Source organism: Ambystoma mexicanum, chromosome 2q (assembly GCF_040938575.1).
Source record: "Ambystoma mexicanum isolate Mex_15411 chromosome 2q, UKY_AmexF1_1, whole genome shotgun sequence".
Lineage (NCBI taxonomy): Eukaryota > Metazoa > Chordata > Amphibia > Caudata > Ambystomatidae > Ambystoma > Ambystoma mexicanum.
Window position 1 is genome coordinate 1,299,880,188 of NC_090924.1, and position 23,051 is coordinate 1,299,903,238.

Here is a 23,051-nt window from a genome sequence, read left to right on the forward strand (position 1 = left end):
CGAACATTTCAGGACACCGCAAGTGTTCTTAGAACACATTCAACTTGACAGAGAACAATACGGACAGCGTCCTCAGGACACCCCCATTTTGTTTATTTGCGAACATTTCAGGACACCGCGACTGTTCTTAGAACACATTCAACTTGTCAGCCACAACCCCATTCATATTTGCAAACATTTCAGGACACAGCGAGTGTTCGACAACGTCTTCAGAACACCCCCATTTTGTTTATTTGCGAACATTTCAGGACACTGCGAGTGTTCTTAGAACGGTTTCAGTTTGCTTGACACATATTGAGTCCTCAGAACACCCCCCATTCAGTTTATTTAAAACATTTCAGAACACCCATGATGTCCGCAGACAAATCGAACACAAAAAGAACGTCTAACACATAAAAAACACATCTTTCATCCTATCCCATACACTCCCACCCTCCCCAAACACTCCTACACACCAACACACTCTACTAAATACAAATTTTGAACAAAGTTTCACTGCGCTGTCCGTGGGCGACCACGAATCCAAGATGGCGGGCACTACCGAAAATCTGACGTGCTTCACGCCGTCCAATCAGCAAACACATTGCATGTCTGCAAACATCACGCAAGCCGATTGGCCAATCAGGACACTGTCCGCGGAGTTAACAGGGAAGTCCGTCCGCAGACCGAACACAGGTATCACTAATTTTTTTTTTTACCTACTTTTTGGTCATTTTGGACGGATTTTCACCAAATTTGCAAAAGCACGCTTTCGGGACCAAGCCGCTGCTCCTGGTCCAAATTTGGTGAAAATCCGTCCAGCGGTTTGGGCTGTAGACGCGAGCAAAAAAATTCAGAGTGACCCAAATACCTTTTTGGCAAAGTTTGGTGAGGATCCGTCCAGGGAGAGAAAAGTTATAAGCTGCCCAAAAAGTGCTCTTCCTATGGAAACAGCAACTTAACGATAACTACCGTGGCCATGTAATACAAAAGCCACATTGGTCACAATCGGTGAGCCAAGGCGGCATGGCAAGAAACCCAGACTAGGCTTCCAGTGATTACAGTGGTATCTCCAAACTGTGAGCAGAGACGTGCATTATTTGGTAACGCAACAGGCGTATATCATTGTATATGAGTATTATAAGCAGTGTGATAATTCAAATACAATTGTTCATGATATATGGTTTGACAGGAAAAAGGTCCACATTTTGTCAGAAAATATTGATGGCAAAAGGCGGGATTGGGGAAAAACCCATACAGGGGTACAGTGATCACAATGGGGCCACACGGCTTGTATGCATGTATAAAGAGCCATGGTTGTAACATTACCAAGGACAAAGTCTAGATGGTGTGGACAAAATGTCATATGCAAGTCTCTTCTCTCAGTGGTTTTTGAATAAACTGAGAAGGTTCATAGATGTTTACTTATTGAAAAAAAGGTTCCAACCTATTGAAATGTTTTGGCCTTGTCTGACAGAGCTAAACGGTAAATCCATTTCTGCTCGAGTTTGCGCAGGGCTAGGTCTCTGTCCCCTCCTCGGAAGGGGCTGTCCACTGTTTGTAAGATTGCCCAGAAAATGTCATTGTGGGTATGGTTCTTGACCTTGAAATGTGCCACCAATGGTTTGTCATCAACTTGGTTGCGCACACAGGAGCGGTGTTCACAGATACGTTGTCGTATCTCTCTTTTTGATTTACCAACATAGATGAGGTCGCAGGGGCATTTGATTATATACACGGACCATTTCGTTCTCTAATTCGTGAAGGAGTTGAGGGTACAGGGATTTCCTTTTAAATCAATGGTTTTGAGATTATTTGTCAGAGAGCAGACAGAGCAAGAACCGCATTTAAAGTGTCCTTTCACTGACGGGAGATTCAATAAAGTGGTCTGTTGGTTACTTAAGGGGACAACTTCAGTGTATGTATGCACTAGTCGATCTTTTAGGTTGTGGCTGCGTTTAAACGCAAACCGAGGTTTCTCTGGTTTGAAGGAATCAGTCTGGAGTATGTTCCAATGTTTTAGGATGACTTTTCTGATGGAGTTGCTTAGTGGAGTGAACGTGGTTACGCAAGGCATCTTGGTGGTCGATTGTTCTCTCTTGCTCGGTGTGAGGCAGGAGTCCCTATTGGTGTTTTTTACGCGCTTGCGGGCTTGGCGGACTATGTGTCTTGGGTAGCCTCTTTCTTTTAAACGGATAGCCAGTTCTTTACTTTTTGAATCGTATTCGCATGGTGTGGAACAGTTTCTTCTTATTCGTAGAAATTGACCATATGGGAGGTTCATTTTGAGGCTTGAAGGATGTAAACTTGAGTATTCAAGGAGGGTGTTTTTAGACGTTGGTTTGCAATAAAGAGTGGTGCCTAGAGAGTTGTCTTGACATTTGTAAATTTCTAGGTCCAAAAAAGGTATATGGGTTTTACTGTGGTTGATGGTGAATTTTATGCAATCATTGCGCGAATTGAGCCATTGTTGAAACAGGAGGAGGTCTTCTTCTGTCCCTTTCCAAATTATGAAAACGTTGTCTATATACCGTAACCAGCATCCAATAGATTGTTTAAAAGTGTTGAGTTTGTTGTAAATTGAGTCTTTTTTAAAAACATCCATGAATAGATTGGCTACATCCGGGGCGAAAGTAGCCCACATACTGGTGCCGAACCACTGCTGGTAAAAGTTCTGTTTGTAGATAAAGTAGTTTTCCATGAGAGCTATTCTTGTGCATTCAAGCAGGAACGCTGTAGGTGGTTCTGTTTTTGTTCTTTCTTCTAGGTAAGTTTTAAGAACTTCTAGGCACTCAATTTGGGGAATACTTGTGTACAACGATTCCACATCTAGGGTTACTAGTAAATCATCTTGTTCCGCTTGTAGGGTATCCAACCTCTTTAGCATGGCCGTTGTATCTTGAATGTAGGAGGGCATTTTGCAGATGAAAGGCCTTAGAAAGTAATCAATGTAGATGGATAGAGGTTCCAAAACCAATCCAATGTCAGCCACGATGGGTCTGCCTGGTGGGTTTACTTGTTTTTTAGGGATCTTGGGGAGTAAATAAAAAGCTGGGATGATTGGGTGTTGGTTTACCAAGAATGCTTTCTCATCGTCGTCTATCCATCCCTCATCGTGTGCGTGGCTCATGAGACTTGTGATTTCGGATAGAATCCTCAGAGTTGGATTGGATGGTATCTGTTGGTAGAATCTTGTGTTGGAGAGTTGTCTGATGACTTCTGCGTCATACAGGGTGTGACCCCAGAGGACTATACCCCCACCTTTGTCGGCTGGTTTGATGAGGAAGGTTTTGTTACTTTCGAGTGTCTGCAATGCTATTCGTTGGGCGGCTGAAAGGTTGTTTTTGACATAGATTTTTCTGTCGAAATTCTTGTGTAGTTCAGAGAGGATGTGGTTTTAAATAGACAAGATTTCAGGGCAAACCATGGATGAGAGGGGGGTGAAATTTGAAGAAGGTTTAAGGCCCGTAAATTTAGGTGGCTCCTTTACGGTGCTATCTCTGAAGAAGTATTGAAGGTGGATAGTTCTAAAAATAATTCGTAGTTCGACCTCTGTGGTGAATAGATTGGCATTTGTGCTTCGTATGAAGCTTCGGCCTTTACTAAGGACATCGACTTCATTGGAGGACAAAATGTGATCGCTGAGGTTGAAGATCGGGATCACCATGTTTGTTGTGCGGGGACCCATTGTCGGGTGCGCATTGGATGCCGGCCTTGGTATCGGGGCCTGCCTCGTTGTCCCCTCCCTTGAAAACGTGAAGCCTGTTGCGGGTTCCCCTGTCCACTAGTTGTTGAATCAGAGTCAATGCTGTTGGAACTATTGGAGAAAGTCACAAATTTCTTCCTCTGTTGTCTTCGTGGGTTTTGCCTGTTGGTTGATCCGCTGAGGTTCAATTGGTTGTAGAAGCCAGGGACCAGGTATGGATAAGTCTTCTCCTCTTTGTAGTTCTTGATGTCGTTTTGGAGTTTCCACAGTTTTTTGTCAATTGTGAAGTTTTGGAATTTCTTGATTTCTTCTTCATTCTTGTCCAGTTGGGCTTTTATGTCCGGAATTATGGAGTCTTTCTTGATTTGGGTTTCTAGTATTGTGAGTTCTTCTTTCTGCACCTTGGTTTCCTCCTCAGCTGTCTCTATTACTAGGATGACCCAATCGTGCAAACATTTATTGCCGACACCACTGAATTTAGTCATAAAGCGTGGATTATCGAGGAATACCCTAGGTATATTTTTTACCTGTAAACCTTCTGGGATGATGCCAGCTTTTAGGTATTCTAGCATTAATTGGCCATGTGATTCAGTCCGAATAAGTTTTTTCTTTTTTTGTAGTAAGATATCTAGATCATTAAGTGCCAAGTGCCGGGTCTTTGGCCGGCGCTGCTGGTGTTGTAGTTACACCAAGGAGCGATGGGGTGTCAAGAAGTTTCTTGTATAGATCATCAAAGAATCTAACAATGTTGACGTTCTCCATTTAATGTTGATCAAATTAATGATGCCCAACAACCGGAAGGTTGTACAAGGGGATGAGAAAAACAAGGGCGGGACCCTCTTTTTGAAGGGGGCTTGACTCAAGAGGGTAGGAAGTACAGTAAGAGCAAAAGTGAGTCGAAGCTACCCTAACCAAGGGCGTGACATAGGGTCACAATTTCGCAGCACAGCTAGACAGTTGCTAGCTTTAGAGAAAACACCTTTCGATACAGAAATATTTAAACAATACTTTTAATTTATACTAACAAAAAACAAGACATATTTACAAACTGTGCCGTGGCGCTGAAGATGTACATTGATGTACATTGTTAGGTACATTATGGTCTGCATATGTGTGGGTTAGTAAGCAGAGTGACAGAGGTATTTCATGTATTGCTTGAAATGACAATGCAATAACATTGTCGACACACAATTAGGTGTTTCTGGTTCGGATTACAGATGGCAACTGACAGTGGCTGTATCGAGTAAAGCAGCACTGCTGAGTGATACCGAGCAGTCTTCAGGACAGTCTGTTTGTGGTCGGGTTGAGGTTTAAAGGATGTCCACCTACTGATGACAGGGGACTGGGTTAGTGCCCGGAGGGTGGTTTCTGATAGTTGTAAAGAGAGATGCTGCAAAATAGTGGACCTACCATGTTCAGGTAAGTAGACGCCTAGGTTCAGGTCTTGATGGTCCAGTGATAGATTTAGACTGGGAGGCTGTCTGCGAAAGTCAGAGGCCTAAAGATGAATAAGAAGGATATGAGTCAGGTAAGTTGGCTAAAGTGGCTAATGGTTGTCGTGGTGGAGACATTATGGTGGTGTTAACCAGAGCCTTAGGTGCAGAGTGTATGCTGCCCGAGATGGTGATGCTGCTCCGAGTTATAGAGTAGCCACGGCATGAGCGCGATATTTATAATACCATGCTGTTCGAATTATTCTGTGATGGACAGATTATTCATAGTGCAGGATAGCACTGGTGGAGACATATTGGAAAAGGCAGTGGGTGGTGGCGCCTCGGTGCAAAATTAGACTAGGGGCCGAATCTGAGTGCGGACTAAGGCTGCTAGTAGAGCCTGATGGACTAACATTGCAGGAAATTGCAAAATATTTTTGCAGTGTTAGTTAAAGTGCCTGTGGTTGCCTCCTACAAAGTAATACAAATTCGCTGCGTGCCCTGCTTAAGGTGCATAAGAGTCATGCAAAAGGTCCCGCGAGGGGGTTGAGGGAGCCATGGGGCATAGTGTTTGGTTGGGGGTTGAGGGAGCCACGGGGCATAGTGTTTGGTTGAGGGGTGGGGGCCATGGGGCATAGTGTTTGGTTGGGGGTTGAGGGAGCCATGGGGCATAGTGTTTGGTTGGGGGTTGAGTGAGCCATGGGGCATAGTGTTTGGTTGAGGGGTGGGGGCCATGGGGCATAGTGTTTGGTTGGGGGTCGAGGGAGCCATGGGGCATAGTGTTTGGTTGGGGGTGGGAGCCATGGGGCATAGTGTTGCACTCCAAGAATGAACCCAATAATAAGGCTAAAACAGGCAAGGTTAGGAGATGTACATCCTTTGCTTTTTGAGGAAACCTGACTCAACGAAGGCCATACTCCTCTTGGGCAACCCAAACAGCAAACTATAGCAGTCCAAAATAACGGAATGTCCAATCTAGGGTCAATAAAATATATATAAGTTAATTAAACAGACGAGATACAATAACTAAATAGAAATACATTATAACAATGGAAAATGTGTAGTACAAAATGTAAGTTTGAAATGCAAATAAAAATCGTTACCCCTCAAAAGCATATTCTTTTTCCATGTTTTTAATACAAATTGGGGGTTTAAAAAGCCTCCTGCCACGCTCCGCCTACCGCCCCGCCTACCGCCCCGCCCACATTTACTTTTAGGCTCACTATAGTCCTCATGTAAGGTACTTTCGGCCATCTGTCAAAATCAGTTGTGCACCCCTGTCCTAAGACATATCGCATGATTCCCTATCAGTTTGATTGGGTCACTGAAGGGCATCCTTTGTCTGAGTCTGTGGAATTTCAAGATGTGCCAAGCATTATCCCTAGCAAATAATGCAGATAAGAGGAGTGGTACTTTCCGGCGAATCAAATGGTCACAGATTGTTGCATCACTTCTTACTTTCAAGGTCACATTCATGACTTCTGCAAATTTCTTTTCCAGTATTTCCAGCTTTGCTGTTGTGCCACGTGAAACACTGACTATCGTCTGAGAAACTTTATGCACCCAATGGTGGTGGCTGTGAGGGACAGAAGAGCACCAATCTCCTGCTGTATAGTGGTAGGTATTGAGTCGCAGTGATTTTATAAGGGTAAGGAAGTATCATTATAGGCGTGTTTATGGCAAAAGATGATCTTTTTTGGGGGTGCTTAAGAGAACCCTCCACATCTGCTGACATGCCATATTTCCATTGTGTCTATAGGACGTAATAGGTCTGAAGGCTAGAGGGTGAGGGTGGAGACAGAAGTACTTTGTGAGTGCCTACAGGTAGTATACATTGCTTTATAGGGACTGCTGAAGGTCTGCTCATGGTATCCAGCTCCCTCCTGCCAAAACAAAAGAGGTGATGGCTGGAAGATTTAGAATGAATCTTAAACCTCTGGCAATTGCTCTGGGCAACCCTCCAGACCATCATTCTTCAGCCTGCCAAGCCATTCAAGAAAGGGGAAAGACCATTTGGTCCCCTCCCTAAAGGGGCAGCCCAGCACAAACTGTTCAGTCACATTGCTTCTGCACGAGATTACAATCAATCCCAGACATGTTTCCGCCTTGTTGGGCTTCATCAGTGAGGAGTAGCTTGGGTCTCTAGGTCCAGGAGGTTCAGGACCCACGTCTGGGCATTTCCGTCCCACTCGGGGTGAATTTGACAGAACAAAAGAGGTGATGGTTGGAAAGTTTAGAATTAATCTTAAACCTCTGGCAATTGCTCTTGGCAATCCTCCAGGCCATCCAATGCACTCCTTAATTCATGCTTTTAATATCATGATTTAATGTCTAAATATGCTACAGGAATTGACATTTTAGGATGATTGACTTGTTCTGGTGCTGATCAAAGGAATTCATAGCACTTGCCCTTAGGAATCCTGAATATTGGCAAAACCTTGGTTACCTTGGTTACATCACTCATGATACCAAAGGATTATTAATTGTCGCTGATATTTGAGCATAAAGCTAATTGGTTCAGAATATCAGCCCTGCAATTGTTACTTCCTGCTCTGATCATTTACCATATTTTATTCAAGTGCTGATCAGTAAAATAAGGAAAATTCATCAACATTCGTGCTGTGATAAGCCACTGAAAGTCCTAAATGTAAACTCAAGCAATGCTTGTATCATTGTATTTCAGAGTCTTTCAGACATCAAGTCCACTGACATTTTTACCCCCTGACATAATGACTAAATCTGAAAATAAAACATGCTAACTGCATGTCAACTAGCAAACATCCACCCAAAAACATATAAAAAGACAATAAATATAACAGTTGGTTCAATGAAATGGAAAGACTCTCAAAACATCTTGTCATACGTACACTAAGGAAACAGTGATTACCACAGAAAGGTTAAGAATCCCAAATGGGCAAATTTACCTCTGCTCCTTCTTCTCCGGAATGTCCCAGGTGTCCTTTTAAACCTGCACGTCCCTGCAAAAGTACAGAGAATGCTTATGAGTGCGTGACTAATACTGAACTTTGGAACTCTACATAGGAATACTTTTGATGATCACACACACTTGATCTACCGCATGCCATGTGACAGTATGAATGTTTTAAATGCATTGACATGAAAAAATACAGATCAGAAACCTCTAGATTCATTTTTTTAAGCCCGAGAAGTGGAGAAGTCGTCAACCGAACGTCTGATCCCAAGTCAACTTTTCAGCAATGTTCCAAACATAAGAAGAGCAGAGAATTGATGGGGTGTTTGTTCGAACATGAGGCTGGACTTCCTAAGACGTAAACCCTCTGGATGAAGATGGTCATCTCTACTCAAATCCAAGAAACACCCAGAGTGCTGAATATAAGGAGTCAAATACAGTAGTTTGGGCAATATACAACACTTTGAAATATATAGTTTCATTCAATGGGAGCAGGTGGAGTTGCCTTAAAAAAGGCGTAAACTGTTTAAACTGCCTGGCACCCATTGCTGCCGTCACTGTAGCACGAAGGACAGACTTCAGAGGAGGCAGCTGGATTTAGGAAGACCATGCCCTTCTGTGTGTGAGGCCTGTCCTATACCAAACCTCTGCAAGATTCAGCTCTCCAGATGTTTTGGACTACAACTCTCACCAGCTCTAGCCAGTGTAGACAATGGTGAGGGATCATGGGAGTTGTAGTCCAAAATATCTGAAGAGCGCCAGGTTGCAGACGCTTGTCCTGTACATATGTATATAGTGGCTAGCGTGTCTGCTGCTACCATCATGCTACTTTCTAACTACGTGGAGTGAAGTTCTTGTCCAGCATTAACGACCTATAGAATCTTACAAAAGTCATTAGGCGATTACGTTTTTACAAACTTTCTTTCGTATGGTGTCACATCACCCCGGTCTTCCCTAAATTCATGAACATTTGGAAAGATTCTCTCACCTTCTCCCCCGGTTTTCCATAGGTTCCGACGGAGCCTTCATCACCAATACACTTGCAGAAGGTGCAGCAGCATTTCTTTTCAGCAACTTGGGACTGGAGAAAAGGGAGAAAGGACTCAGTCCTTCGAAGGCACAAAGCCACGCTCATAAGAAAATAGGAACATGTGATTTGTTGGCAATGTGGATGATAAAATACCATGGTCTCCCCCCAAGCCTTTGACTACTTGAAATACTCCAGACAAGACGGCGCTGTACAACATTGCAAAGCAGCGCATGCACAGTCGATTTTATGAAAGTGCATCCAAAGCTAGAATAGAAATCCAGGTCCTATTGCATAAGGTGCTCGATAAGGCACATGCCGCCACTGAGATGTGTTGAGTCAGTGTGTACGCTTCAGTGTGCTACCGGTGTAACACAGATAGACATTGGGGCCCCTTCTAAGAAATGTACATGTGCCCGCATGCATTGTCCCCCCACAAATAGACTTGGATGAGTGGAGCACATTCTCAGGGCAACAGTTACCTCGTTCCAAAGAGCTGCTCAAAGATTTCAGAGGCCATTTTATCTCACATGATTGTGAGAGCCTGAATGCAGGCAAGGCACAAGGCTATATAAGCAGGATCATCAGGCCAAGTCCTGTCAGGGCCATTCACATTACCGCTCCCCTCCCTAGCCCAACGACCCTTTTCTCCCAATGTGGCCCGAACTAAAAGCCACCCATATAACGATGTGGGAGGGTAGCACTAGTCACGTTACAACGTGACATCTCCCCCCTTTTTAGAGTACAGCATCGCTCGCCCGAAACTGTGGAAATGACAACTCCCATACGAAAAGGGTGGATTAGGGGTGCCTGACTTAAAAGTGTACCATCTGTCCCACACGGCAAAAAATCTCATTCCAGTTGTAGGGAGTCTCCAGAGGATTGGACTATATCAGAAACGAGTCTGAATATGCTGTTGTAGCCCAGGTCACTCTTGATATCCAATAATCCGAAAGGCATTAAATCGTCCTTGCCTGCAGAATTTCTGTGGCATTGCTGGATTCAGTTGTCTGGATTCTTTAACCGTAATGCACTCCACAATGAATGCTCTTCAGTCTGGTTGAACCTGAAGATTAAGCAAGGGAAGAAGATGATCTCTTGTTTCAACATTGGAGATGTCATGAAGGACCATAAATGGGTACCCTTCAAAACACTTCGAGAAACTATGGGCCTGATTCATGCAATAGCGGGCAAAAGTCCTCAAAGCCCGTGGGCTGAAAACAACTCTGGGCAAACCTGCGCGCACATGTTTTCTGCACGCTCTGCGTTATCATGGAATTGTTCAAGCAAAGTAACCGTATACGCAAATCACAGCTGGAATGCCCCCACGCAAAGCAAAAACAGCCAGACACAGCTACCTTTACGTGCTCCCCCGGGCGCAAATACATGCACACTTTAAACAGTGCGTGGCGTTCCCCACAAGCAAACCTGCATCTCGGGAACTCTGCGGGGGTCCCTCGTAACTGTTACAGGCACCCAGACACCATGCGTACAATTAATCGTAACTCGGATAAAACTCAGAAAATCTGCCTGCGAAACCCCATAAACCATTCCTGCACCCTGATACAATACGTATGCGTGCCTCTAAGTTAGATCGGAATCCCGGCTGCGTACATGCACCCATAAATCCGACACCCGATCTTACCTCTGCATGGTGATTCCTATGTGCAAGTGTCTGTACGCCTGCCTTCGGGTGGCGGATAGTATGAGGGCTTTGCGTGGCCATATCCCTCGTCGGAGCCATGAATATGCATTGGTCCGTGGAATATTGGGCATGCAATGGACTGCCTGCAGGCTGTCCCTCGTAACACCCACATTTTACCTTGTTCTTCTCATTTTACGAGTTCCGCTCTCTTCCCTGCCCTCTGTGCAAGCCACACTCACGCTCTGCGTGGTGTCTCACGCAAGGCACTCGGCCGCTCAAAGAGACGTTCCGAGCATGCACAAAGTCCCTGCAAAGTATGAATAAGTGCTGCGCAGTCGATTCCATGAATCGACAAACAGGATTTCACATGCAGTTTGGCGCGCAAAGTCCATATTTACTGCGCAATATAATTGCATGAATCAGGCCAATGGTATCTGCATGATTGTTCTGTTGGGGGCTATATAACTCCCATTGAAAGTTTTGATTTGGGGCATGTTAAGGGTGATACTCCCTCTTCTCTGTCCACTTGTTTGCACGTATGATGAGTGCCTGAGTGGTGATGTCATGAATGGAGCGTTTGGGTATGATTGTGTGGAATGCTGTGTGGTGAGGGTTCTACCCAGGGACAGTTAAGATTATGTAGCCTGGGTGGTGGGAGCCAGTGGGCTCTGCTCTGATCCTGAATATATCTGAAGAATCTCCTATGTGTCATCTGATTAAAGCAACTGAAGATTCCTCCTGGCTACCAGTGTATCCTTTGACCTACAGACCCCACTTAGGGTCACAACAGGGCATCAGTTGCTTGAACTCAATGCACAAGGTCATCTGGCCTCAAAGATATAAAGGACTTTAGCAGGGGCTAAAGGCCCAAATATTGAGTTATTGGCAACATGGTCTAATAGCCCTTCCGGGACACTCTGATTTGACAGTAGTTAGATGGGGGGGGCATGTGTCGACATCTCTGAACCTGCATGAGAGGGTAAGAAAAATAAAGTTTCTGATAGACTGTATTGTACTCCGGTGAGACTTAACATGTGGTGTATGACAGATTCAGAGGCGTGTTGGGGCTGGTAGGAATTCAGCAAGATCAGACCTTTTTGGGTCGTGGTGACCGGGGAAATATATAGGGTTTTGAATTTACAATTGGATTTTAATTTTGAAACTATTATTTTGGGGGATGATCCTTTGGTAATGGACCTTCAATATCCTCAAACATGCTGGTTCTTTAGGGCTGCTCATTTGCCCAAGAAACGTATACTAGGAGAGTGGGAATAGCCTACAATACATGATTGGTCGCAAGAGCTGGTTAGGATGTCTCTGAATGAAAGAGTGATCTTTAGGCTACAGCAGAAAGTCAAATTGTATGAGGACATATGGGTGGAATTCCTGAAACATATGTGATTTTTTCTTATTAATGGCCTATACGGAACTGTTGGATGGGGGGGAGGGTGGTTATGGTGTGAGGGAGGGGGGAACTGTGCTCTTTTGTTTTGTGTATATTCCTGTATAATACCCAATAAAGAAAAAAACAATGTAAACAATCGATTGCTCGATTTCTCCTCCTTGAAGGGACATTATCCCACATGGGTTGATGATCTTAGTGAAATGGACACTTGAACATTTAAAAATTGGGGTGAGACCACCAGCTCAACCAGCAGAAGATAATTCTCTCTAGACATTATCAACCTCTACAAAATAAGAACCATGCAGCTCTTCTGCAAAACCTAGCGAGCCCTATCCTGAATTAAGGCCAGTGCAGCAACATGAACTCACTGGAAGTCAACATGGGGCACTATCGAGAGGGTGTATTTCAAGATGTCCTGGGAATTTCTACAACCCATTTGTTGACCAGCAACTTCCACTTACCAGCTCCTTGTACAATCTTCTGCCAACGTCATGCATCCCAACAGTTAGCTGAGTCCTGTATCCAAACCCTCTTCCAAACTCAATGTGCGGAATATTGTGGATGTCTCTGGCACCTTCCAGAACAACAGTGATGAAAGCGCTCAGCCCTGTTGGAACAGAAGCAGATTGTTGTGTATGCATGGATAATTTTAGGATTTTTACTACCCTGCGAGAAGTGACAATTTCCCACCCCATTACCCATTACTGGCAATTCGACCTCTGTAGACCCAATTTGACACTCTTCTGGTGGCGCCTAAGGCGGCTCCTAAGTTTAGCTTTGCCTTATAACTACCATATGTGTATGGACCACTATCACAGTGCTCAAGCCAGCAGTAGAATGTGGAAGGAGATGCCATCACAGAGGTATGGAACCTGGGTCATTGTGATGTCACATCATTTTAAAATGGCCGATCATCTCTGTTGGACGTGCTTACTGAAAATTATCTTTCTGTAAATCATATATTTTAACAGTCGGCTATGACTTAGCGTGTTGGTTGATGGAATCCCATGCTCAGATGTGGGTGCAATATTTGAAAACGAGCACATTAAAGACTTTGAGAAAGTCTAACACCGAACCAGAAAAATATTTAAATGGAAAAAAGACTTGAATTTCCAGGAGATCATGCAATTGCCATTGTTTTCATTGGAGGAAAAGACACTCAGAGGGCACTTCAAGCCAGAAAGATGTTTCTGCAATTTAATTTAAATGCTCGCTTCTGAGATCTCTTTGCAACCCACGGATGCATGTGTGAATCCTGTCAGGGCTGACTCGCCCATCAAATGCATGTGTGAATCCTGGCAGGGCTGACTCACTCATCAGATGCATGTGTGAATCCTGGCAGGGCTGACTCACTCATCAGATGCATGTGTGAATCCTGGCAGGGCTGACTCACTCATCAGATGCATGTGTGAATCCTGGCAGGGCTGACACACCCATCAGATGCATGTGTGAATCCTGGCAGGGCTGACTCACCTATCAGATGCATGTTTGAATCCTGGCAGGGCTGACTCACCCATCAGATACATGTGTGAATCCTGGCAGGGCTGACTCACCCATCATCTATCTGCTGGCATTATATTGAGAACCATTAAGTTGGGTGTAAAACCCCTGTTACAGAGCGTTTAGAATCAGAAGGAACATGTGATGAAGTGCTATTTAAAAGAATTATTTTGTTATTATTAGGTTGACCTTTATAAGAATATGAATGTCGCAGATCAATATTTAAGATCCATTGCAAGTCAGGAGGTTCCAGACTGGCAACTGGTCCTCTCTGTCCATGTGGGTGGCCCTTGTATGTGGGGGCATGGGATTTTGAATAAAGGAAGAGAGTAGTAAGAAATGTAATGACTGGTGATTGGCAGCATTTCCTGGAATTAGTATCCTCAATGTTGCATGCAACAGACATTAGTAGTGCCACTGAACAGTACCTTCCTTCCGGAGCTTCTCTGACATTCTTTCAAGCTCCTCTGTAGCGCCGTCCAGTCCATCCGTGAAGACTACTATCACCTAAACCAAGACAAGTCATGAGTTGTAAATGCAGGGGGGGACGAGATACTAAAGGTGGCCAAGGGGGAGGGATGGGTACACCATACCTTGCCTTGAGCAGCTGATTTGTTCTGGAATGTCGCCCAGAGTGACTCCATCGAAGACGCGTCCAGGCGTGAGGGACCGTTCACCTTCAACGCTTGCAGGCTCTTCAGGGTGTTTTCGCTGTAGATTTGGAAATTGGACGAGATGGGCGCGACTGTGTTCTTCACGTGCAAGGCCAAACTGGCTTGGGTGTTAGTGCCTAGACTGCAGGTGACCGTGCTCAGCGAGGTGATCTGCTTGAGGATGTCGGGCAGGCGCTCTCTCAGCTGGGTCTGGCCGTCGAGGAGGCTCTCGCCATCGTCCTGCGTTGAGATGTCAAAACCCACAACAACGTCGACGAGGCAATCTGATAGGATAAAACTCAAGTTACGTACCAGGAAATGTAACACTGTTTCAAGAGCAAGAGTAGTGCACTCTAAGGGCTAATATGTATTCGGATGGCTTCCACACTTGACCAACAACTGGTAGATCCGGACCAAGTTTCTTTATCTCCATGTACTTCAGCTCCTATAAACATCCTAACCCCCAGCACCTAATTCCACATAGAAAACATGACTTTTACCATAAACAGCGGTAGATGCTTTAATCAGCCAATGAGCCTCTGCGTTGGATTTTTTTAACACCACAATTAGATTTTTCCAACATAGCCATTCAGCACGGTTCTAGTAAAACAGAAACATATACCAGGAGGTAAGCAAGTGTAACATTTGTACTGAAATAACCAAAAGACAGAAACCATATAACCGACATCATAAAAAAAGATAACGAAAGTTCGGTCACAAAAGAAAATCATAGGAAGTATTAACCAGAGTCCTCCTGGTTACTCCATATACGCACACATCTTTGTGGACAACCGTGCGTCCGGTACACTCTTTCTTCCACTGACATACCGTGTTCAAGATCCGATTTCCATGAGGCCAGTCTTGGTGTGTTCACTGCACCCCTTTCTCTAGCAATATTTCGTTTGCCAATCACAGTGTATATGAACAATTTATCATACTTATTAAGGGAGGGTTCTCCCCATTTTCCCAACCTTAGGATCACAGGGTATAATCTCCCCGACAACCACCGTGAGATGCCCCGTTACTGCCCACCCAGTACCTTTTGTATCTTATGGCATTGCCATAGAATACGGAAGAAAGATCCAGTGCTTGATCCCCACCGGACACAGCGTGGATCGGGCAATACGGAAGAAAGATCCAGTGCTGGATCTGCACCAGACACACTGTGCATCGGGCAATACGGAAGAAAGATCCAGTGCTGGATCTGCACCGGACACAGTGTGGATCGGGCAATACGGAAGAAAGATCCAGTGCTGGATCCGCACCGGACACAGCGTGGATCGTGCAATACGGAAGAAAGATCCAGTGCTGGATCTGCACCAGACACACTGTGCATCGGGCAATACGGAAGAAAGATCCAGTGCTGGATCTGCACCGGACACAGTGTGGATCAGGCAATACGGAAGAAAGATCCAGTGCTGGATCCGCACCGGACACAGCGTGGATCAGGCAATACGGAAGAAAGATCCAGTGCTTGATCCCCACCGGACACAGCGTGGATCGGGCAATACGGAAGAAAGATCCAGTGCTTGATCCCCACCAGACACACTGTGCATCGGGCAATACGGAAGAAAGATCCAGTGCTGGATCCGCACCAGACACACTGTGCATCGGGCAATACGGAAGAAAGATCCAGTGCTGGATCTGCACCGGACACAGTGTGGATCGGGCAATACGGAAGAAAGATCCAGTGCTGGATCCGCACCGGACACAGCGTGGATCGGGCAATACGGAAGAAAGATCCAGTGCTGGATCCGCACCGGACACAGCGTGGATCGGGCAATACGGAAGAAAGATCCAGTGCTGGATCCGCACCAGACACAGCGTGGATCGGGCAATACGGAAGAAAGATCCAGTACTGGATCCCCACCGGACACAGCGTGGATCGGGCAATACGGAAGAAAGACCCAGTGCTGGATCCGCACCGGAGACACAGCGTGGATCGGGCAATACGGAAGAAAGATCCAGTGCTGGATCCGCACCAGACACACCGTGGATCGGGCAATACGGAAGAAAGATCCAGTGCTGGATCCGCACCAGACACACCGTGGATCGGGCAATGCGGAAGAAAGATCCAGTGCTGGATCCGCACCGGACACAGTGTGGATCGGGCAATACGGAAGAAAGATCCAGTGCTGGATCTGCACCGGACACCACATGGATTGGGCAATACGGAAGAAAGATCCAGTGCTGGATCCGCACCGGACACAGTGTGGATCGGGCAATATGGAAGAAAGACCCAGTCCTGGATCGGCACCGGACACAATGTGGATCAGGCAATAAGGAAGAAAGATCCAGTGCTGGATCTGCACCGGACTCCACATGGATCGAGCAATACGGAAGAAAGATCCAGTGCTTGATCCCCACCGGACACAGCGTGGATCGGGCAATACGGAAGAAAGATCCAGTGCTGGATCCGCACCGGACACAGTGTGGATCGGGCAATACGGAAGAAAGATCCATTGCTGGATCCGCACCATACACAGCATGGATTGGGCAATACGGAAGAAAGATCCAGTGCTGGATCCGCACCATACACAGCATGGATTGGGCAATACGGAAGAAAGATCCAGTGCTGGATCCGCACCGGACACAGCGTGGATCGGGCAATACGGAAGAATGATCCATTGCTGGATCCGCACCATACACAGCATGGATCGGGCAATACGGAAGAAAGATCCAGTGTGGGATCCGCACCGTACACAGCATGGATCGGGCAATACGGAAGAAAGATCCAGTGTGGGCTCCGCACCGCACACAGCATGGATCGGGCAATACGGAAGAAAGATCCAGTGCTGGATCTGCACCGGACACCACATGGATCGGGCAATACGGAAGAAAGATCCAGTGCTGGATCTGCACCGGACACCACATGGATCGGGCAATACGGAAGAAAGATCCAGTGCTGGATCCGCACCGGACACAGCGTGGATCGGTCACATGGCAATGAGTCTCTGTGGTGGCAACTGATGCGTTTGCATGATTGTGTGGTAACATGGCTGATGAATGGTTTGACATTTGGCATCCCTACCCTGGTGATCGATAGCTGACCATTACTAAGGGTAGTACGGTCACCATGGCAATTGGATGGCCAGAATCAGCCCGGGAAACTGGTGGCGTGAAGCTGCAAACCCTTGTCTACACTGGCATGAAGGGGTGGGCCTCAGTATGTGCAAGGACACATGGTGATCCTTTCTCCCCTTCCTGCTGACATTAGAAGCAGGAGATTCTGATGCAGGAAGTAGTGCTGGGGTCAGGACGGTGAGTGGAGGTGGTAGGTAGTATGAGGTGCCAGTGTGGCATCGGTGGAACCACATATGCTGGTAAGGCAGTCTAACAATGGTGGTAGCCCGGTATAATTAAAGCAGTGCCACCACCCTGGCAGAACCTAAATAGCGTCCAAAGTGTTTCCGTTCCCAAGTAGAGTACTTTCTTCGGCTCCGAGAGAGCTAACTCTACCACGTTAGCCCAGGACTACTTCTTTCTGAATGTGTGCGGAATTTAAATCATATACCAAATTCACAAACGGGATGCACTTTTAAATGCGCAGAAATGAGGCAGATTTCCCACTGCCTGCTGGGAACAGGTGCACGGGATGTGCAAATCATGACAGGGTCATTAACGATAGGTGTGGTTCAAATTGCCAATGCTACACTTGCATTTTTGTCCCCAAACAGGGATGGAAATGCTTTATTCCCGTTTACATTTTACAGGGACTGGCCCCTTAAGGGCCCCTAACCCATGTGGTTGATGGCAGCCTGTCAAATAATACGGTCGGATGTGTGCTCTGACCTCTGCCGCGTAGCCCCCAAGAAATGCACGGGTCACCTTTGAGAATAAGGACCCTGCGCATTTCTAAAACTGACACAAATGAAAAGTGCACCCTCTGCACTTTTCTCATTTGCGTTAGTTTTTGAGAATCTGGTCCAGTGCGCGTTTTTACACAGCGCACACTTTGCAATTCAACTTACTTGACCTCAAATGCATGCAATTAGGACCCACAGTGGTAGTGTTCCTCTCCAAGGTGCTCGTTTTGACTTCACAACTTTACCTTGATTTATTTTGGGTTCCTTATTCCAAGTGCCTCCAATTCCATCGCTTTTTCTCTGCTTCCCTTTCCTTCTCCTCCACTATAGCTCAACTGTTCACACTCCCTCCTGCGTGATTTTGCTTTTTTTTTTTATTCTCCCAGGCACCTCCTAACCTCCTTCGTCTTCCTTCCTTACCGGTCCCGTGTTTCTTTTGCCTTATTTATTTATTTATTTATTTATATGTATGCCCTGTACACAGAGGATATTCGCGCCAGGGCACTGACAGATAATGACAATGCAAGAAAGTGTACATACATCAGGGTTACATAGATTCCACTGGGGAAGAAAGTCAGAGATACTTTCTTGGGAGCGTCCAGTGGTCGCCATAGTAACGGTAACCACAGAGCTACAGCTGACTTGATGCCAAAACCTCAGTCTTGCTTTCTTTGAGCCTTTCCCTTTTTAGAGATCTTTTGGAGTTCATGACTTTTTTGTTCTTGTCTCAGCTGAGGTGTGATTATGTTCAAGAGCACAGGACGTTTCAGGGAAATGGAATAATCACTGGGCAACAGCAGGTGTTAAACTATTAAGGGACTGTGGAGCAGCAGGAACATTTGGGGAAGATAAAGGGAAAGAGACAACACGCCCTGCAGTGGAGGCGTGTGAGCCGTTTATGGAGCAGAAATGTGGGGTTACCTTGACGCTGAAGCCCTGGGCACAGTAGAAAATGGGTTCTAAGAGAGAGTGCTTGGCGCCCCAAGAAATACATCAACAATTCTCTTACAAGAAGAGTTTTGCGCATGCCATTAAAGTCATATTGTCGCACTAATACCAGTATTTTACTGGCTTAGGCTCTGGGGATGCAGGGGATTGAGTAAATAAAGGGCTTCTTTGTCAAGATGCGGGGTCTAAGATATCCTGGCCCTCTTATGTACGGCATTGGGCATGCACATTCATGGAACAAACCTACAGAAATCAATGCTTTTTCTGAGCCAATTGTTGTGAAATTATTTGTATGCTAAGGTGGTGGAAGGTGAGCAGATGGAAACAATTCTGAGTTCATTAGAACTAAGTTCTGGGAAAATAAAATGCAACCAGGTTATGAGATTAATCAAGATACCATGACACCTGCGTTTATGTGATCCCTGTATATGAAATTTGGATGTAATGCCCTACCCCTTGCATATCGGAAAAGCAAGTGGAACGAAACTAGCGACAAAAGTTTGTACTGCAAGACCACCATTGAAATTGATGAAAACACATTGGGCTGATTTACGGAATTTCCTGCATGCTGAATAGGGACTTTGCTCACCAGTCAACACGCAAAACCCCCTCCGATGATTCATGGAATCGACTTTGCAGGCCTTTTCGGGACCTTGCGGGCACTCCACACTGGTCCAGCATGTCTCTGCATGCAGTCGGGTGCCTTACTCTGAGACTTAAGTAGGGATGGAACATGCATATTCCCCATTCTCCACGCAGAATGAGGAAGAACAAGGCATTATGTGGGCGTATCGAGGGAGTGCATGCGCGAGGAAAGAGTATTCATGGATCTGACCCCGCAACATCAGGTCAGGGGAATCAGCATGCAAAGATCCCGAACACACCACCACGTGAAAGCAGGCGCAAGGCCCCAATCACATAGGAAGCACTGTGTAAAGGATGAGGTCCGTTTGGAAATGTAGGGGTGAGTGCAGGCAGATGGGGTGCTGATCGCAGTTAGGGGAGCGCATATGCAGCATGTCAGGGTGCAGCCATGGTTTACAGGGATTCGCACACAGATTTACCGGAGACTGACTACAGTTACGAAAAATTGTGTGCATATTGACGGGATACTGTGAATAGTTACAGGGAATCCCACACAATGTTTCCGGAGTGTGTTGCCTTGGTTGGGGGGGGGGAGTACATGCAGTATTGCCTCAGTGCCTTACTTCGCGGATGAGGCGGGCGCATAAATTGGTATACGTGGCTGGATTTACTTTGCGTGAGGGCGTGTTGTGGGCATTCCGGACGCTACTTGCGCATAGGGTTACTTTGCGGGCAAAATTTCATGAATACGCAGAGCACGCACAGAATCTATTGCGCTCCGGGATGCGCAAAGTCGTTTTTCTGCACGACGGACATTGCGGACTATATGCGCATTTCCTATAAATCGGGTCCTTTGTGCCTATTTGCCCTCTATACATCTATTTTAGAAAAGCATACCTGAGGCCAAGATTGCTTTATCATAGAGCAAGGACTGTCAAAGAAGTCATATCTTATTATAAAAGAACGGATAATGAAACCGCAGTCTTTGCCACTGCTAAATACTTACACAGACACAGAGCATAGATAACAAGAAGAATTAAACCTGAGGAGGCCTTCTGTAACAGAGCTAGCACACTGCTATATCAATTCATGCTTCTGTGTTCTTTTTTCAATGATCTACGACCACAGTAATGACTTTTTATAATTTGGAATTATGAATTTATTATCACTGTGCTGGTTATTGCATATGGGCAGGCTTGATTGTTTGAATGCACATATGATTGCATATGTTTTCTACTTAAGGATTGTTATGTCGATGAAAGGCTAAGATACGAAGCGGACGAAACAAAGCACAGGATGGGTTTTACAAAGCATAGGATGGGTTTTCAATGGTTTTTTTTTACCGCAAATTCTTTTTTACGAAAAATCCCATGTAATTGTTTAGGGGGGGGTTAAAAAATATTATATATGGAGTGTGGGTGTTAGGCAGTACATAAAAGTTAAAGGGAATGGAGGCTTGGGGGGACCCTCCCAAAAATAAAAAAATAAAAAATGCGATGGGTTTTTTTGTTAAAAAATCGGCGGTAAAAAAACCAGCGAAAAAACATCCCGCGATGAAATGACATGGAACCTTCCTACTTATGAACACACAGGCTGGCACACTGACTCCAAATATCTGCCAGCATCAGGCAACTCGATCAACCAGGGACATCACCCTACAATACAGCGACACGCACATCATCCCATGGACGCATACCCACAGCAGAGCCTGCTTTCTTCAGTTTGCCTTGCATTAGCCTTCCGGCAACACTGCATGTTTTTTCAACATGTAGATACTCGCACACAGCAGAGGGCAGTTTCTCTGCTTTGACCCACATCACCATTTTTGTGTGAAAGCAACCATGCTCTTCTCTGCTGTTCCCACTATCCTCAGACTCCCTCGTTTCTATTAAAGGACGCAAATCCACATTGTGCATGCAACTGTCAGAAGTCAAGCTATATGAAACTCAATAACGTAGCAAAACCTAACATAACACAAAATAATATGACAACATACCATGACATAGCATAATCCAGTTACTTCGTTTGTTTTTGGGTTTTATGTTCTTAGATCGCCAGGTTTTTTTTCTGCTGAGTTTTTTTCAGAATATTTTTAGCTGAAAAAACTAAATAAAATGTTTTTTTATATGGGGTTCCTCCGCCAAACTCTCTTCCATATTGCCTATTCCCCACACCACTGTTGTGTTTCTTTTATGGGTTCTTTCAGATTTACCCACTGCTGGGCAGGCACATGCTGAGAATGACCAGCATACAAACACCAGAGCGTGGCAATCAAATGCGGTAGCTACGGAGAGTTTCAACTTCTCTTTATTTTTCACGCCGGCGAACTGCCGAGCGCGGGATGTCCACCATGCGCATGCGCAAGCATCGCACTTCCCTATTGGCGGATGCACTTTATGACGGAGCTCCGCGGCTCTGTTAACTGTGTCCTCTACAGAACACGACAACCGTCCACCCCTTATATCTAGAGGAGGGGGAGTGGCTTTGAAATTTAGAGACTCCCTGCCAAACCAACTCATTAACTATAAGTGAATGTTTCCCCATGAATTTCACGAAGGAATTGATTAGGGCCGGGCGCTGTAGATCGGTTTTACTTGCGTCGACCAAAAAGAAGTCATTCACATAGGCAAGGCATTGGAAGTGAAGATGTAACAAGTTAGGGGCAATCAGTGAGGATTCCTCAAATGCCTCCATTATGTCAGCCAGATATAAATTAAATATACATGGTGCGACAACACATCCCCTGTCGGACCCCCCGCAGCGGTCACAATCTGCCTGGATAGTGCCCCGTTGTTATGAAGGCGTATTTGAAGGCCAGTTTTAGAGTGTAGGGCAATAAGTGAAGTGAGGAGACCAGCCAGGATACCCCAACTGGCTAATTTCTTCCATAGTAAGCCCTGATCCAGTGTGTCGAAGGCAGCTGTTGAGTCTAAGGATGCGCCATATACTCCTTTGTAGCTGTCACTCCAAGCCAAGTGCCACTCCAAGCAATCTTTTCCACTTGACGCGAGTTTGGCATCTGTTGTGCCGTCTAGACCAAATGATGATGGCACTTTGCATAATCACTTCCACAGGTATGAAATACTGCTTCTCCTCAGAAAGACAAGCTTAGCAATGGCCTAAAAGACAAAGCGCAGTGCAGGTCCTGCTCCCACACCAACACTCTGTCTTATACTTGCTGAAGCCCTCTCAGGATTTACCTGCTCCGACACTTAGTTCATACCTATTGAGGCACTTCCAATGTATATCAGCACCAGCACACTCCGTTTATACCTGCTACAAAATGTCCACTTTGTACCAGCTCTGTCACCTTCAAGTTATGCCTGGTCCAGCTTGCTCAGTTTACATTTGCTCGGACTGTCAGGTTATACCTGCACCAACACTTTCAGGCTACACTTGCTCCAACACTATTTTGTCAAGCACAGTCAGCAC

At 45.6% G+C, this 23,051-nt stretch overlaps 1 protein-coding gene across 1 annotated transcript in view; it reads right to left on the minus strand.

Moving 5' to 3' along the window:
• The window catches only part of COL6A6 (collagen type VI alpha 6 chain), an 858,285-nt gene that overhangs the window by 380,977 nt on the left and 454,257 nt on the right, over window positions 1-23,051 (minus strand). The window contains exons 10-14 of the mRNA XM_069646627.1: window positions 14,221-14,564; window positions 14,056-14,134; window positions 12,589-12,734; window positions 9,039-9,131; window positions 8,043-8,096 (exon numbers count right to left, since the gene is read on the minus strand). Of these exons, the coding sequence (XP_069502728.1) occupies window positions 8,043-8,096; window positions 9,039-9,131; window positions 12,589-12,734; window positions 14,056-14,134; window positions 14,221-14,564 (716 nt within the window). The remainder of the gene's footprint in view (window positions 1-8,042; window positions 8,097-9,038; window positions 9,132-12,588; window positions 12,735-14,055; window positions 14,135-14,220; window positions 14,565-23,051) is intronic.